At 48.7% G+C, this 15461-nt stretch overlaps 3 protein-coding genes across 4 annotated transcripts in view; 2 read left to right on the forward strand and 1 right to left on the reverse strand.

Annotated features, from left to right (window-relative positions):
- The window catches only part of LOC311311728 (4-aminobutyrate aminotransferase, mitochondrial-like), a gene marked incomplete at both ends in the record, with an annotated part of 14617 nt that extends 9854 nt beyond the window's left edge, over window positions 1-4763 (forward strand). Inside the window, 3 exons of the mRNA XM_084441481.1 lie at window positions 3474-3620; window positions 4315-4426; window positions 4642-4763. Of these exons, the coding sequence (XP_084297607.1) occupies window positions 3474-3620; window positions 4315-4426; window positions 4642-4763 (381 nt within the window). The remainder of the gene's footprint in view (window positions 1-3473; window positions 3621-4314; window positions 4427-4641) is intronic.
- Window positions 4764-6174: 1411 nt separating this feature from the next.
- On the reverse strand, window positions 6175-7500 carry tmem186 (transmembrane protein 186; the record flags this gene model as incomplete). Its single annotated transcript, XM_084441482.1, has 2 exons — window positions 7216-7500; window positions 6175-6984 (listed from the first exon to the last, which is right to left on the reverse strand). Exons 1-2 carry the CDS (start codon window positions 7216-7218, stop codon window positions 6175-6177), a joined length of 813 nt encoding a protein of 270 aa, XP_084297608.1. The 5' UTR covers window positions 7219-7500.
- A 149-nt stretch (window positions 7501-7649) lies between these two features.
- gde1 (glycerophosphodiester phosphodiesterase 1) lies at window positions 7650-13832 on the forward strand. 2 transcript variants are annotated; one of them, XM_084440687.1, is made up of 7 exons: window positions 7650-7908; window positions 7962-8238; window positions 8735-8910; window positions 10689-10794; window positions 11208-11300; window positions 11497-11708; window positions 12815-13832. In XM_084440687.1, exons 2-7 carry the CDS (start codon window positions 7981-7983, stop codon window positions 12960-12962), a joined length of 993 nt encoding a protein of 330 aa, XP_084296813.1. In that variant the 5' UTR covers window positions 7650-7908; window positions 7962-7980; the 3' UTR covers window positions 12963-13832. The 2 variants fall into 2 exon arrangements, with proteins under 2 accessions (XP_084296813.1, XP_084296812.1); XM_084440686.1 differs by having other exon boundaries at window positions 7650-8238.
- Window positions 13833-15461: the final 1629 nt, after the last annotated feature.

Raw genomic sequence — 15461 nt, forward strand, 5'->3', positions numbered from 1 at the left:
GTAGCAGTAGTACTAGTTACAGTAGTACTAGTTACAGTAGTAATAGTAGCAGTAGTACTAGTTACAGTAGTACTAGTTACAGTAGTACTAGTAGCAGTAGTAATAGTTACAGTAGTACTAGTAGCAGTAGTAATAGTAGCAGTAGTACTAGTAGCAGTAGTACTAGTTACAGTAGTACTAGTAGCAGTAGTAATAGTTACAGTAGTAATAGTAGCAGTAGTAATAGTAGCAGTAGTACTAGTTACAGTAGTAATAGTTACAGTAGTAATAGTAGCAGTAGTAATAGTAGCAGTAGTACTAGTTACAGTAGTAATAGTAGCAGTAGTAATAGCATTTTTCAGTAGTTTTCATTGTTGTTGAGCTACCTGCCATGTGAAAAGCCATAGATGGTTTCCCACTATGACTTCATTATGACAACATTATATAGCCTACATCACATTAAGTTATATTACATCACATTAAGTTATATTACATCACATTATGTTATATTACATCACATTACACTATATAGCCTATATCACATTATGTTATATTAAATCACATTACATTATATAGCCTACATCACATTTTGTTACAGTATATTACATCACATTACACTATATAGCCTATATCACATTATGTTATATTAAATCACATTACATTATATAGCCTACATCACATTTTGTTACAGTATATTACATCACATTACACTATATAGCCTACATCCAGTGTTAATTTTGACAGCAAATTATGATTTTGTTTTAGTCATAGTCTTTTGACTAAAATGCCATTTAGTTTAAGTCATATTTTAGTTTTAGTCTAGTTTTAGTTGACTAAATATCATTACGATTTTAGTCGACAAAATCTACAATAGATTTAGACAACTCAAATTTAACAGGCTTAGTTCAATCAATCAATCAATCAATCAATCAAGTTGGATTCATATAGCGCCCTTCATGAAACCCAGAGCGCTTTACAGAGTCCAGTATTCATTCAGACACAGTCATACCGGTGGTGGTAAGATACATAGCTACAGCTGCCCTGGGGCAGATACAGATACAGCTGCCCTGGGGCAGATACAGACACAGCTGCCCTGGGGCAGATACAGATACAGCTGACCTGGGGCAGATACAGATACAGCTGCCCTGGGGCAGATACAGATACAGCTGCCCTGGGGCAGATACAGATACAGCTGCCCTGGGGCAGATACAGATACAGCTGCCCTGGGGCAGATACAGATACAGCTGCCCTGGGGCAGACAGTTTCATAATGAAGCATTCCTCTCCCCCAGTCTGATGCTAACTGTGTTTGTGCCTGATATAGCAGCTATAACATTATCATGATGCTAACTGTGTTTGTGCCTGATATAGCAAGCTATAACATTATCATGTCAGCACTAGTTGGCTAGTCAGGCTAGCTAACATCAGGCACAGGCTAGCTAACGTCACACCGGAGGAGAGGGGCTATGAGGAGGAGAGGGGCTATGGGGAGGAGAGGGGCTATGGGGAGGAGAGGGGCTATGGGGAGGAGAGGGGCTATGAGGAGGAGAGGGGCTATGGGGAGGAGAGGGGCTATGGGGAGGAGAGGGGCTATGAGGAGGAGAGGGGCTATGGGGAGGAGAGGGGCTATGGGGAGGAGAGGGGCTATGGCGGCGCCAGGTAGCTAACTGTTCGTGTCTTATCCATCTAGCTACAGTATAACATTAGACAGCAGCAGTAGTTGCTTAGCTAGCTGACCCAGACTAGCTAACCCAGACTAGCTAACCCAGACTAGCTAACCCAGACTAGCTTACCCAGACTAGCTTACCCAGACTAGCTAACCCAGACTAGCTAACCCAGACTAGCTTACCCAGACTAGCTAACCCAGACTAGCTAACCCAGACTAGCTAACCCAGACTAGCTTACCCAGACTAGCTTACCCAGACTAGCTAACCCAGACTAGCTAACCCAGACTAGCTAACCCAGACTAGCTAACCCAGACTAACTTACCCAGACTAGCTAACCCAGACTAGCTAACCCAGACTAGCTAACGCTAGATACCCCGCCAGCCGCCACAAGCATAGCCCCACTTGTTGCTAGCTAACCTGTGCTAACATTAGCTAGCCACTAACGTTAGCGTTGCAATGATCACACTTCAGTTCTCCCCCGCCACAAACCTACGTGAAACACTGGTTTCTTTTAGCTTGTATTGTATTTGAAGTATTTCAGAAACACACCAGCCTGGTTTTAGCTAATACAGTAACGTTAGCCGGGGGGGGGGGGTGCTTATTACCTTCTCGTGAATTTCGGGATGACTGTTCTCCAAATGTCGCTTTAAGTTTGTTGTATTTTTGCCAGTAATTTTCACCCCACACGATTTACAAATGGTTTTGTTTTCCTTTGCATCAAATATGAAGTTTATCCAGATGTCTGCTCTCCTCTTTCTCCCGGTGTGTTGAACGAGGACAAAGACATTTCTGAACTGTGGTCATTTACTGAGCAGTTCAGGCGCAGCAGCGTGCTGTTAGTTGACTTCCCGCCGGCCGGTGAGCAACGGCTCTATTCACATGTGGGCTAAATACACAACGGTTCTATTCACATGTGGGCTAAATACACAACGGTTCTATTCACATGTGGGCTAAATACACAACGGTTCTATTCACATGTGGGCTAAATACACAACGGCTCTATTCACATGTGGGCCAACTGCCACATCCCGAACCTCCACATCGTCTCGTGACGATAACCCAAAAAATGTCGTTGACGAATAGTTTTCCTCATAGTTCTCGTCAACGAAATGAACACTGCCTACATCTCAATATTATATTACATCACATTACATTATATAGCCTACATCATACTATTGTGGTATATTTCAGTTCTCTACTTTTGGGTAAAAAAGTACTTCAGGAGAAAAATGCGGTCAAATCAACAATTTATTGAGCACGCCTCACACAGGTCAAATCTTCGGCAATACTAAAGTTCACAAGGTGGTATCCGAGTTTATATGTCCTGGCTTCAAGCCAGGTTTCACATTACAAACATATTTGCATACAAGGGATGTTCATTAACACAGATCTGATCAACTAGTCTTGTAATTGGTCAATAGGTCACTGAGCTCTGCCCCCCTCCGGACATGGGGCAAGTTTGGGTTCTTCCTGTGTCCTCCTAAGATCACGTTTACAACTGTAGACTTCCTGACTTCTTCTTCAGAGGTGTTATCTTTATTGACTCAGGGACAAAGGAATGTTAATTTTAGGACAGGACATATGTTGTCATCTAGATGTTAAAATACTTATAATTACACAGTTCTACCTAAAGTGAAGTTTATTCATTATTCTTAATAAATTGTTTACTACATGAGAGTAATAGAAATGTATTGATATAATACAGTATGGTACAGTATAAAAATATACTACACTATATTACATTACATCATATTACATTATATACATCACATTATGTTATGCATATCGCAATACATTATCACATGACATTATCACATGACCTCCTCAGCCTTTCCGGATCTTCAACACATGGCTGGGGGACCACACCAAGAACATGTTCCTGAACGAGATCCTCAAGGTCATCAGGACCGAGAACCTCCTGGAGGAGGTGCAGAGGTCAGGCAAGGTCATGCTGCAGGGCCTCTATGACCTACAGGTGAGCATGGTGTGTGTGTGTGTGTGTGTGTGTGTGTGTGTGTGTGTGTGGCCGTTTTTCTCCTGAAATAACATCAATTTCATGAGATTCAGCATTTTGCAAAAAGTCGTTTTGACGCCTGAAAAAGTAGCTAGATTTGTTGCTCGTTGCTTTTTGGGACAGATTCCCTCTGAGGGGTCTGAAACTCGCTGGGTCTGACAGCGCTGATGCAGGTTTGTGTTTTTAGAGACAACAGAATAAACGTTGTAGCTTACATTCCTCTCTTAACCGCCCCGACTTTCCCTCTCTCTATCTGCCCTCCAGGGCCAGGTACCCCCTCTTACCCTCTCTCTCTCTCTCTATCTGTCCTCCAGGGCCAGGTACCCCCTCTTACCCCCTCTCTCTCTCTCTCTCTGCCCTCCAGGGCCAGGTACCCCCTCTTACCCTCTCTCTCTCTCTCTCTCTGCCCTCCCAGGCCAGGTACCCCCTCTTACCCCCTCTCTCTCTCTGCCCTCCCAGGCCAGGTACCCTCTTACCCTCTCTCTCTCTCTCTCTCTGCCCTCCCAGGCCAGGTACCCCCTCTTACCCTCTCTCTCTCTCTCTCTATCTGCCCTCCAGGGCCAGGTACCCCCTCTTACCCCCTCTCTCTCTCTCTCTCTCTGCCCTCCCAGGCCAGGTATCCTCTCTTACCCCCTCTCTCTCTCTGCCCTCCCAGGCCAGGTACCCCCTCCTCCTCAGCAGGGCCCGGGGTCTGGGGACCTTCTGCGCCGTCGACCTGAAGGACGAGGACACTCGCAACCGCCTCCTGCAGAAGGCCAGGAACAAGGGTAACCATGACCACCACCCTCAGTAGCCGGGCAACAGCTGTGTTTACGGGAGGTGGTGGTCCCATTGTGAGGACATTGTGTATATTTAGTTTTTTAACTATAAGAAACAATTGCAAGTCAATAATAAGTTTACCAAGGTAACATGCAGGTAGGTGATGGGATAGAAGAATGCTGTGGGGTTCTGGAGGTGTTCCATGGTTCCGTCGGTGTTCCAGGTCTGCTGCTGGGGGGCTGTGGAACCCGGTCCATCCGCTTCCGCCCCGCCCTCGTGTTCAAGGAGCGCCACGCCCACCTCTTCCTGGACATCTTCAACGACGCCCTCGCCGAGGTCAAGTAGGGACTGCGAAGGAGCCCTCCGGGGTACCCGCCCACGGAACCCGCCCGCGGAACCCGCCGGGGGAACCCTATAGACTTTATCAACCCCTGATCTGCTATCGCCCCACTGTGAGCGGTGTCAAAAAGATATTTTAAAAAGGCTCCCGAAATACTAACCATGTATAAGCTCCACCCATGCTCTGAACCAGCTGATTTTACTATGCTCTACTACTGGTGCTACTACTACTATAACTACTAATACTACTACTACTACTACTACTACTACTACTACTACTACTACTACTACTACTACTATAACTACTAATACTACTACTACTATAACTACTACTACTAATACTACTATAACTATTACTACTAATAGAGGGAGCTGATAAGTGAAATCAATAGATTTAGTTCATGGGTGGAACTGTGTGTTTGAGCTATAGATGAATAACCATATATGTGTGTTTGAGCTATAGATGAATAACCATATATGTGTGTTTGAGCTATAGATGAATAACCATATCTGTGTGTTTGAGGCCTATAGATGAATAACCATATATGTGTTTGAGCTATAGATGAATAACCATATATGTGTGTTTGAGCTATAGATGAATAACCATATATGTGTGTTTGAGCTATAGATGAATAACCATATATGTGTTTGAGCTATAGATGAATAACCATATATGTGTGTTTGAGGCCTATAGATGAATACCCATATATGTGTTTGAGCTATAGATGAATAACCATATCTGTGTGTTTGAGGCCTATAGATGAATAACCATATATGTGTTTGAGCTATAGATGAATAACCATATCTGTGTGTTTGAGCTATAGATGAATAACCATATCTGTGCGTTTGAGCTTGATCAGTAACAGACGTACAGACCATCCTCCTATAGTATTGTGTATGAATGAGACACTGAGACACTGAGATTAGAAAACAGTAACACAACTGTGAATGTAAATGGAACATATATGGTTATTCGTCTTTTGGCTTCAATTATGGTTAGATATTTGTACGTTCTGAAGCCGGATTTCACACCTGCCCCTACAGGTAGTCCTATATACTGTATGTGGTGTATGAATCAATGCATTTCAGCTATGAACTTTTTAACACCACCTACAGTACAAAACTGTACGTGCACATTCCTTCACTCCTGCTTTTGCTGGCCTAAAATGTAATCGCACAAATGTATATGCAAATACAAATGTATATATGCCTTTTTCTCTTTAGCCAAGTGGCCTATTGTACAGCCTAGTTGACAATGATTGTAGCGTCCAATTCAAAGGTGTCTGTGTAGTCTTGAATAAACACGTTTTAATATTTTACATTCCATTTTGTAAGATTAATTTATTAATTTACGAGCACAGTTCACATGCAGAATGATTCCTCTTTATTACAGATATAACCCATAAAAAGCACAACATCACGTCAGAGTCCCAAACACTTCCTGAAACGCCGTCTTGTCCGTCACCCTGCCGAAGCGGGTGGAGAGGTAGAGCGTGTGAGGGGCGCTGTAGCGCCTCAGTCTCAGGATGGGTTCCCCCTCAGAGTCCCCCGCCTCCCCCAGGGGAACCACGTCCGATACGGGCAGGAACACGTCCTTCCTCCTGCCCCAGAACGTCAGGTGAGAGACCTTGAGCGTCGTCCGCGCCTCGTCCACGTACATCATCCCCACGCACCGCCGGAGGAAGTGGCTGACGGCGTACAGCATGAGCCCGGCGAACAGCGCTATCCCACTGCTGTAGCTCAGCAGGACGTAGGACACGCTTCCTTGGAGGTAGAGGCAGAACACGGGCGGGAGGATGACCAGCGTGACGCCGGTCTGGAGCAGCTTCAGGCGGGATATCGCCCGGAGGACTCGGATGTGTGGCAGAGAGTAGATGAGAGTGAACTTCTGTGTGGAGAGGTCGGAGCACTTAGAGAGGAAACTGATTTGAGGCAAAGTGTATCCAGGGTGGAGGAACTGAACGAGGGCGGCGTTGCTTCTTCCGCAGGGTTGGGTGGGTCCCTGGGGGGCGGGTCCCTGGGGGGCGGGTCCCTGGGGGGTGGGTCCCTGGGGGGTGGGTCCCTGGGGGGCGGGTCCCTGGGGGGTGGGTCCCTGGGGGGTGGGTCCCTGGGGGGTGGGTCCCTGGGGGAGGGTGCTGTGGAGGAGACCACGGCTTCTCAGCACCCTGAACCCCCGCCGGTGGGCGAGGGCCTGGAGGGAGAGACCAGGGAGGAGAGAGACCCTATGCTGGAGGACAGAGGGGAAGAAACAGAGGAGACACAGATAATAAACAGATACGCACGCACTCACTCACTCACATTCTCTCTCTCTCTCTCACACTCACACACACACACACACACACACACGCGCGCGCGCGCGCGCACTGGCAGGTAGCTTGCTAGCTAGCTACTTAACTTGCAGGCATGTGACAGCTGAAACTGACAAAACTCAAAATGCATAACTTAAGGGTTGACTTACCATGGCAGCCCTTATCTAGCGTGCAAAACTTTTTGCAAAAATAAAACATCAACATAACAGCCGACATTTGTCCAGCTCATTCAGCAAGCTTGCTAGGTTATTTGGTCATTGGTCTAAATCACACTTTGACCCAGGAAGTAGAAACTAGGCGAGCAAGAGCCAATTGCGCCCTCTGGTGGATATCAAGAGGAGCTCGGAAAGAAAACGCTTTTTTAAAACGAGACCATAATATGGAATAGTATATTATACTATTAACAAACAAATGAAATCAGCATTCTGTTAACATTTCAGAAATATCAGCCCATCGTTTCAGAAATAGCAGCCAGGTGCGTGCAGAGGTTAAGAAGAGTTTTCCACCCCCAAGTCCAGCAGGTCGTCCCTCCCAGTGACGTCACATCCGCTATGTTTCCAGATAGGACTCTGACTGCGCTGTTAAAGGGACAATCTGAAACTAACGCGGACGTAGTGGTGTATGAGCATATAATATGTGTAAAGTTAGCTCTTTATTAAAATGATTAGGTTAGCTGGCAAATGTTAGCCCACTGGCGACTGGGAGGAATGGATTATGCTGTCTGCAGGCATTTCAAACACAAAAATCCATAACATAGTCGTGGGAACGCGCTGCTACTGCTGACAGACGCGAGTTGGAAGAAGGCGAACATATCTGGGCAGGTAAGGAGCAGGACAGGGCAGGTGAGGAGCAGGACAGGGCAGGAGACGGACAGGTGAGGAGACGGACAGGTGAGGAGACGGACAGTGAAAACAATGCTGCAGCTCGGGGATGAAGGGACGCTGTTCTCGGTGGTGTTCGTGGTTCTTCTGCTCGGAACCAGAAGCCCGCTCTGGTCCAGCGCCCTCACCGCGTCCCTCTACGCCCTCCTGCTGATGGTCCGGTTCCCCCAGGTCCCGAACCATCGGGCCAGCCAGGTGCTCCGGCCCAGAGGGTCCGGCCCGGTGTCCGTGATCGCTCACCGGGGAGGAGGACATGACGCACCAGAGAACACGCTAGCGGCTATCCGGGAGGTGAGGAGGGGAGGAGGGAGGACCCTGGGGAGAGGAGGGAGGGGAGGGGAGGACCCTGGGGAGAGGAGGGAGGGGAGGGGAGGACCCTGGGGAGGGGAGGAGGAGGGGAGGACCCTGGGGAGAGGAGGAGGGGAGGAGGGAGGACCCTGGGGAGAGGAGGGAGGGGAGGAGGGAGGACCCTGGGGAGAGGAGGAGGAGGGGAGGACCCTGGGGAGAGGAGGAGGGAGGGGAGGACCCTGGGGAGGGGAGGAGGGAGGGGAGGACCCTGGGGAGAGGAGGAGGGAGGGGAGGACCCTGGGGAGGGGAGGACCCTGGGGAGAGGAGGGAGGGGAGGAGGGAGGACCCTGGGGAGAGGAGGAGGAGGGGAGGACCCTGGGGAGGAACCATGCATCAAACATTCAATTCAAAATGCACAACGCCACACCATAATTACACGAAATGCAGCTAATATGTATGTATCTCCTTTCTGTCTCTAACCCCCCTTCTAACCCCCCAGGCCAGTAAGAACGGGGCTGCGGGGGTGGAGCTGGACCTGGCCTTCTCCGCGGACGGAGTCCCGGTTCTGATGCACGATGACACGGTGGAGCGGACCACCAACGGGACCGGAGCCCTCAGTCAGCTGAGCTTCTCTGAGCTGAGGAAGATGGACGCTGGAGCTAAACACAGACTCAGGTGAGAGAGAGAGAGAGAGAGAGAGAGAGAGAGAGAGAGAGAGAGAGAGACTCAGGTGAGAGAGAGAGAGATACAGACTCAGGTGAGAGAGAGACTCAGGTGAGAGAGAGAGACAGAGAGAGAGAGAGAGAGACTCAGGTGAGAGAGAGAGAGAGAGAGAGAGACAGACAGACTCAGGTGAGAGAGAGAGAGACAGAGAGAGAGAGAGAGAGAGAGAGACAGACAGACTCAGATGAGAGAGAGAGAGACAGAGAGAGACAGAGAGAGAGAGACAGACTCAGGTGAGAGAGAGAGACAGGCAGGCAGACAGACAGACAGACAGACAGACAGACAGACAGACAGACAGACAGACAGACAGACAGACAAACACACAGGTAGACCGGCTCTTCTCTGTCCTGGCCCCGCAGTGGTGGAATGAACTGCCCACTGATGTCAGGACAGCAGAGTCGCTGCCCATCTTTCATCGCAGGCTCAAAACTCATCTCTTCAAGAAGTACTACAACAATCCTCCCACCTAAGCACTTATTATATTATATTATATTGCACTGTACTTTAGATTGCGATTCTTGCACTTTGCCTTCAGCACTAGATTATGCTCTTAGTCACTTGTTTTAGAAAGAAGATGCACTTGTGAGTTCTGGTGAGTAGTAGAACATTGGCTCTTCCTACGTTAAATGCAATTATTGTTAGTTGCTTTGGATAAAAGCGTCTGCTAAATGACTGTAATGTAATGTAGACAGGCAGATAGACAGACAGGCAGTGGTGGTTCTAGAAAAGGCTTTGCCACCCCAGTTGCCGCCCTCTTTGTATGGGGGAGATAACCTCAGCCCCCCAGGTAAACCCTGCCCCCCCCCCCCCAGATGAACCCTGCCCCCCCCCCCAGATGAATCCTGCCCCCCCAGGTAAACCCTGCCCCCCCAGATGAACCCTGCCCCCCCTCAGATGAACCCTGCCCCCCCAGGTAAACCCTGCCCCCCCAGGTAAAACCTGTTAGAACCGCTACTGCACACTGGCAAGTGCTGACCAGGCAGGCAGACTGACGTTTATATAAAACGGTTCCATCTTTGGATTCTGCCAATATGGATTACATTACACATTACATTACATTACATTACATTACATTACATTACAGTCATTTAGCAGATGCTTTAATCCAAGATTAAGATTAACTTCAACGTATGTAGTTAAGAGAACAGTTACCAGAAATCATAAGTGCACCTCCTTTCTAAATAAGCATCTAAGAGTTTAATGTGATCAAGTCTGAGTTTAAGAGCAGCTAAATGGAGACCAGGGACGATCGCTACTCCAGGGACGATCGCTACTCCAGGGACGATCGCTAGCCTACTAGCGTCCGGGGGATGATTGTTGGGGCTGAAGAGGGAGGATCGCTAGCCTACTAGCGTCCGGGGATGATTGTTGGGGCTGAAGATGGAGGATCGCTAGCCTACTAGCGTCCGGGGGATGATTGTTGGGGCTGAAGATGGAGGATCGCTAGCCTACTAGCGTCCGGGGGATGATTGTTGGGGCTGAAGATGGAGGATCGCTAGCCTACTAGCGTCCGGGGGATGATTGTTGGGGCTGAAGATGGAGGATCGCTAGCCTACTAGCGTCCGGGGGATGATTGTTGGGGCTGAAGATGGAGGATCGCTAGCCTACTAGCGTCCGGGGGATGATTGTTGGGGCTGAAGATGGAGGATCGCTAGCCTACTAGCGTCCGGGGATGATTGTTGGGGCTGAAGATGGCAGCGGAGGCTGATGGTGTTGTGTTAACGGTCCAGGGACCGGTTTGTTGGGGAGCAGATCCCCACGCTCCAGGAGGCCGTGGAGGAATGCATCCGACTCCAGCTCAACATCTACTTCGATGTCAAAGGTCACCCTGATGAGGTAAAAAAAAAAAACACATCTGGAACAGGGACAGAAATTGTAGATCCTTGTTTGTGTTGTGTTTTATGCTCACATCAGATGTTCTAGAATAGTCCTGGGCTCTGACTGTGCTGGGTGGTCTACAGTAACACACACTGTCACAGAGTCACACTCACACACTCTTAAAGAGGAGAAGGAAGGAGGGGATATTTAGTCAGGTTGTTTTTTCAGGCAGTGGTGCTCTGGAGGTCAGGGAACAGAGCAGTGGTCCTACTGATACACAGCTGTGGACACACACACACACACACACACACACTCGTAGGATAAAACACACAAGAAGAAGACACATACAAATGAGCACACACACACACAATGAAGCTAATATGCATGTGGATACTGAACATGTTTCTGTTCACCGTTGTGTTCTGTCCCAGGCTGCAGCGACCCTGAGGGAGATGTTCCAGAAGCATCCGGTCCTCTACAACACCAGCGTGGTCTGCTCCTTCCAGCCCAGAGTCATCTACCGGGTAGGTCTGCTCCTTCCAGCCCAGAGTCATCTACCGGGTAGGTCTGCTCCTTCCAGCCCAGAGTCATCTACCGGGTAGGACTGGCCTGCTGGGGATGAGAGGGGAGGTCAGAGGTCGTTCGCTGTATGAGTTTTGAAAGGTTCTTTAAAATCATATTTTCTCTCTGTCTCTGTCTGTCCCTGGCCACCCGCCCCAGATGAGGCAGGCTGACCCGGAAGTGGTCACGGCTCTGACCCACCGACCCTGGAGCCTGTCTCACTTTGGCGACGGCAGGCGGCGCTTCTCGTCGCCGTGGAAACACCAGTGGACCCAGATATGGGACGTGCTGCTGGACTGGGCGCATCACCACCTGCTCTGGACGCTCTGCGGCGTCTCCGCCTTCCTGGTGCAGAAGGACTTCGTCTCCCTGTGAGTTTCTCTCACCGCAGCTAGGTTAACACACAGCCACCAGGAAACTAGGCGGCCATGTTGGCTCTAAAGTTTCTCTCACCGCAGCTAGGTTAACACACAGCCACCAGGAAACTAGGCGGCCATGTTGGCTCTAAAGTTTCTCTCACCGCAGCTAGGTTAACACACAGCCATGAAGAAATTAGGCGGCCATGTTGGCTCTAAGCTCCTCTCATCGCATGCTAGGTTAACGCCCAGCCAAGGAAACTAGTCGGCCATGTTGGCTCTAAAGCTCCTCTCATCGCATGTTAGGTTAACGCACAGCCAAGGAAACTAGTCGGCCATGTTGGCTCTAAAGCTCCTCTCATCGCATGTTAGGTTAACGCACAGCCAAGGAAACTAGTCGGCCATGTTGGCTCTAAAGCTCCTCTCATCGCATGCTAGGTTAACGCACAGCCAAGGAAACTAGTCAGACAGCCAGTGTCTTGGCTACCAGTGTCATTGAGAAACTCAAGTATAGATGTAAGGTGTCTTCAGCTCATCACAATACAGGTTTGTTATTACTGCACACATTCAACAGTCAACATCCGTTTTATTGGCCATGCATGTGGTCCACACTAGGAATTTGACGAGGGTTAAGACATACACTGTTGCAGAAGACATAGGACAGCGTGCAGGACAGGACAGTGCAAAAACATGACAGTGCAAATACAAAATCCATGACCATCATATGACCTCTGCTAATGCCTCCTGGTCTTTGTGTCTGTGTCTCTAGGGACTATGTCCCCTCTGCTAATGCCTCCTGGTCTTTGTGTGTGTCTCTAGGGACTAGTTCCCCTCTGCTAATGCCTCCTGGTCTTTGTGTGTGTCTCTAGGGACTAGTTCCCCTCTGCTAATGCCTCCTGGTCTTTGTGTGTGTCTCTAGGGACTAGTTCCCCTCTGCTAATGCCTCCTGGTCTTTGTGTGTGTCTCTAGGGACTAGTTCCCCTCTGCTAATGCCTCCTGGTCTGTGTGTCTGTCTCTAGGGACTATGTCCCCTCTGCTAATGCCTCCTGGTCTTTGTGTCTGTGTCTCTAGGGACTATGTCCCCTCTGCTAATGCCTCCTGGTCTTTGTGTCTGTCTCTAGGGACTATGTCCAGTACTGGGCCCAGAGGGGCGTGGAGGTGGTGTCCTGGACAGTCAACACTCAGACAGAGAAGCAGTTCTATCAACAGCTGCTCCGGGTCAACTACATCACCGACAGTCTGCTGGAGGACTGCGACCCCCACTACTGACCCCCCCGGACTGTGTCAACACGCTGACAGTGGACACACACACACACACACGCTTTTCAAGGTTGAAACTCATGCTATCAGGGCATTTGCCAAATGTTGCACTTTCCACTACGCATTGATGGATATATATGATGATACGACATCATGTGATATTAGAGATCAGGTCTTTCTACCAAGCCGTCCCTCAACTCTGATCAAACGGACTGTGTTCACCCACTCAGGAGTGGATCTCACACCCACTCAGGAGTGGATCTCACACCCACCCAGGAGTGGATCTCACACCCACCCAGGAGTGGATCTCACACCCACCCAGGAGTGGATCTCACACCCACTCAGGAGTGGATCTCACACCCACTCAGGAGTGGATCTCACACCCACTCAGGAGTGGATCTCACACCCACTCAGGAGTGGATCTCACACCCACCCAGGAGTGGATCTCACACCCACTCAGGAGTGGATCTCACACCCACTCAGGAGTGGATCTCACACCCATGTTCAGAACACACGTGTGCCTTAGTTCAGCACTACTAAACACCTGCTATGAACTCTGCTATCCACACTGTTCAATAATCATTTATGCTTATGTGGAATATAATTGAAAGATGGGATTGAATTATGAGATGAATCTGGGATTTGTTAGGAGCAGATTATAGCATCTGAAGATATTTTCAATTAGTATTACATACATAGCCTACTGATAGACTACGGATAAGATAGTAAATTGCCATTTTGGGAACCTTTAAATGTCTATCTGATAGGACTGGAATGAGGAACTGCTTAGTGCTGATAAGATACTGTAAGGACAAGAATTCTGCAAAAAAAATGACAGTAAAAATGCCAATGTACCTGTGCTTGTTCACATGCAATAAACTCTGTTCTCTGCTAATCAAATGATGTTCGCATACTTTGTGGGATCAATAAGCAGACTCAACTGACAAAGTTAATTCATTTTGAGAGTTTGGTCATTATCTTGTCTTGTAGAGTAATTCTATACTATGAGTGAACTTTGACCTAGATAGAGAGGTATGGGGGAGGTGTGGAGAGACCACGGGAGAGACCTAGATAGAGAGGTATGGGGGAGGTGTGGAGAGACCACGGGAGAGACCTAGATAGAGAGGTATGGGGGAGGTGTGGAGAGACCACGGGAGAGACCTAGATAGAGAGGTATGGGGGAGGTGTGGAGAGACCACGGGAGAGACCTAGATAGAGAGGTATGGGGGAGGTATGGGGGAGGTATGGAGAGACCACGGGAGAGACCAGTCACCCGGGAGGAGCTCGTCTGATTCGCTCCTCACGCTACCAAACGTGCTGCTTGCTGTCACTCCAACAGCGTTGTGTAATGTTCAAACCAGTCTATACCTTTATACCTATAACTATACCTTATACCTATACCTTATACCTATACCAACCGCACCTTATAGGCGAGTCGCCATCGTCTTTTTATGTAAAATCCCGGATGTGTCCATACCCCCATACTAACCGCATTATCATAGTTATGCACATATGCTAACGTGTTTGCGTAGACGGGTGTATTAGCCTACCTGCTGAATCAGGGAGAATGGGCCACCTCATGTTCATGGGTTTGTTGATAGTATTTTGCGGAGCCTAATAATTGTGAATAGGCTTCTCTCCACGTGCTCGACTGAGATAGTGAAGGACTGAGATAGTGAAGGACTGAGATAGTGAAGGACTGAGATAGTGAAGGACTGAGATAGTGAATGACTGAGATAGTGAAGGACTGAGATAGTGAAGGACTGAGATAGTGAAGGACTGAGATAGTGAAGGACTGATGTCAGCGGTAGTGAAGGACTGAGATAGTGAAGGACAGATGTCAGCGGTAGTGAAGGACTGAGATAGTGAAGGACTGAGATGTGAGCGGTAGTGAAGGACTGAGATAGTGAAGGACTGAGGTAGTGAAGGACTGAGATAGTGAAGGACTGAGATAGTGAAGGACTGAGATAGTGAAGGACTGAGATAGTGAAGGACTGAGATAGTGATGGACTGAGATAGTGAAGGACTGATATGTGAGCGGTAGTGAAGGACTGATGTCAGCGGTAGTGAAGGACTGAGATGTTAGAGGTAGTGAAGGACTGAGATAGTGAAGGACTGAGATAGTGATGGACTGAGATAGTGAAGGACTGGTGTCAGCGGTAGTGAAGGACTGAGATAGTGAAGGACTGAGATGTCACGGTAGTGAAGGACTGAGATAGTGAAGGACTGAGATGTCACGGTAGTGAAGGACTGAGATAGTGAAGGACTGAGATAGTGAAGGACTGAGATGTCACGGTAGTGAAGGACTGATGTCACGGTAGTAAAGGACTGATGTCACGGTAGTGAAGGACTGAGATGTCCCGGTAGTGAAGGGCGCTCCTCCCGGACCGGCAGCGCGTAGCGGACACCGGGACACACTGATGGACACTGGGACACACTGATGGTCGCTGGGGTTGTAGGCTGGCGGTCTGACGAAACCGCTGCTAGCGTGCAGTCATTTACACTCAA

Source organism: Borostomias antarcticus (genome assembly GCF_949987555.1).
Source record: "Borostomias antarcticus genome assembly, chromosome: 7".
Taxonomy (NCBI): domain Eukaryota; kingdom Metazoa; phylum Chordata; class Actinopteri; order Stomiiformes; family Stomiidae; genus Borostomias; species Borostomias antarcticus.

Coding starts and splice junctions, on each gene's coding strand:
- gde1 (XM_084440686.1), top strand. CDS start 7,981: ATGCTGCAGCTCGGGGATGAAGGGACGCTGTTCTCGGTGGTGTTCGTG. Junction 8,239..8,734: donor CGCTAGCGGCTATCCGGGAG/GTGAGGAGGGGA, acceptor CTAACCCCCCAG/GCCAGTAAGAACGGGGCTGC. Junction 11,709..12,814: donor CAGAAGGACTTCGTCTCCCT/GTGAGTTTCTCT, acceptor GTCTGTCTCTAG/GGACTATGTCCAGTACTGGG.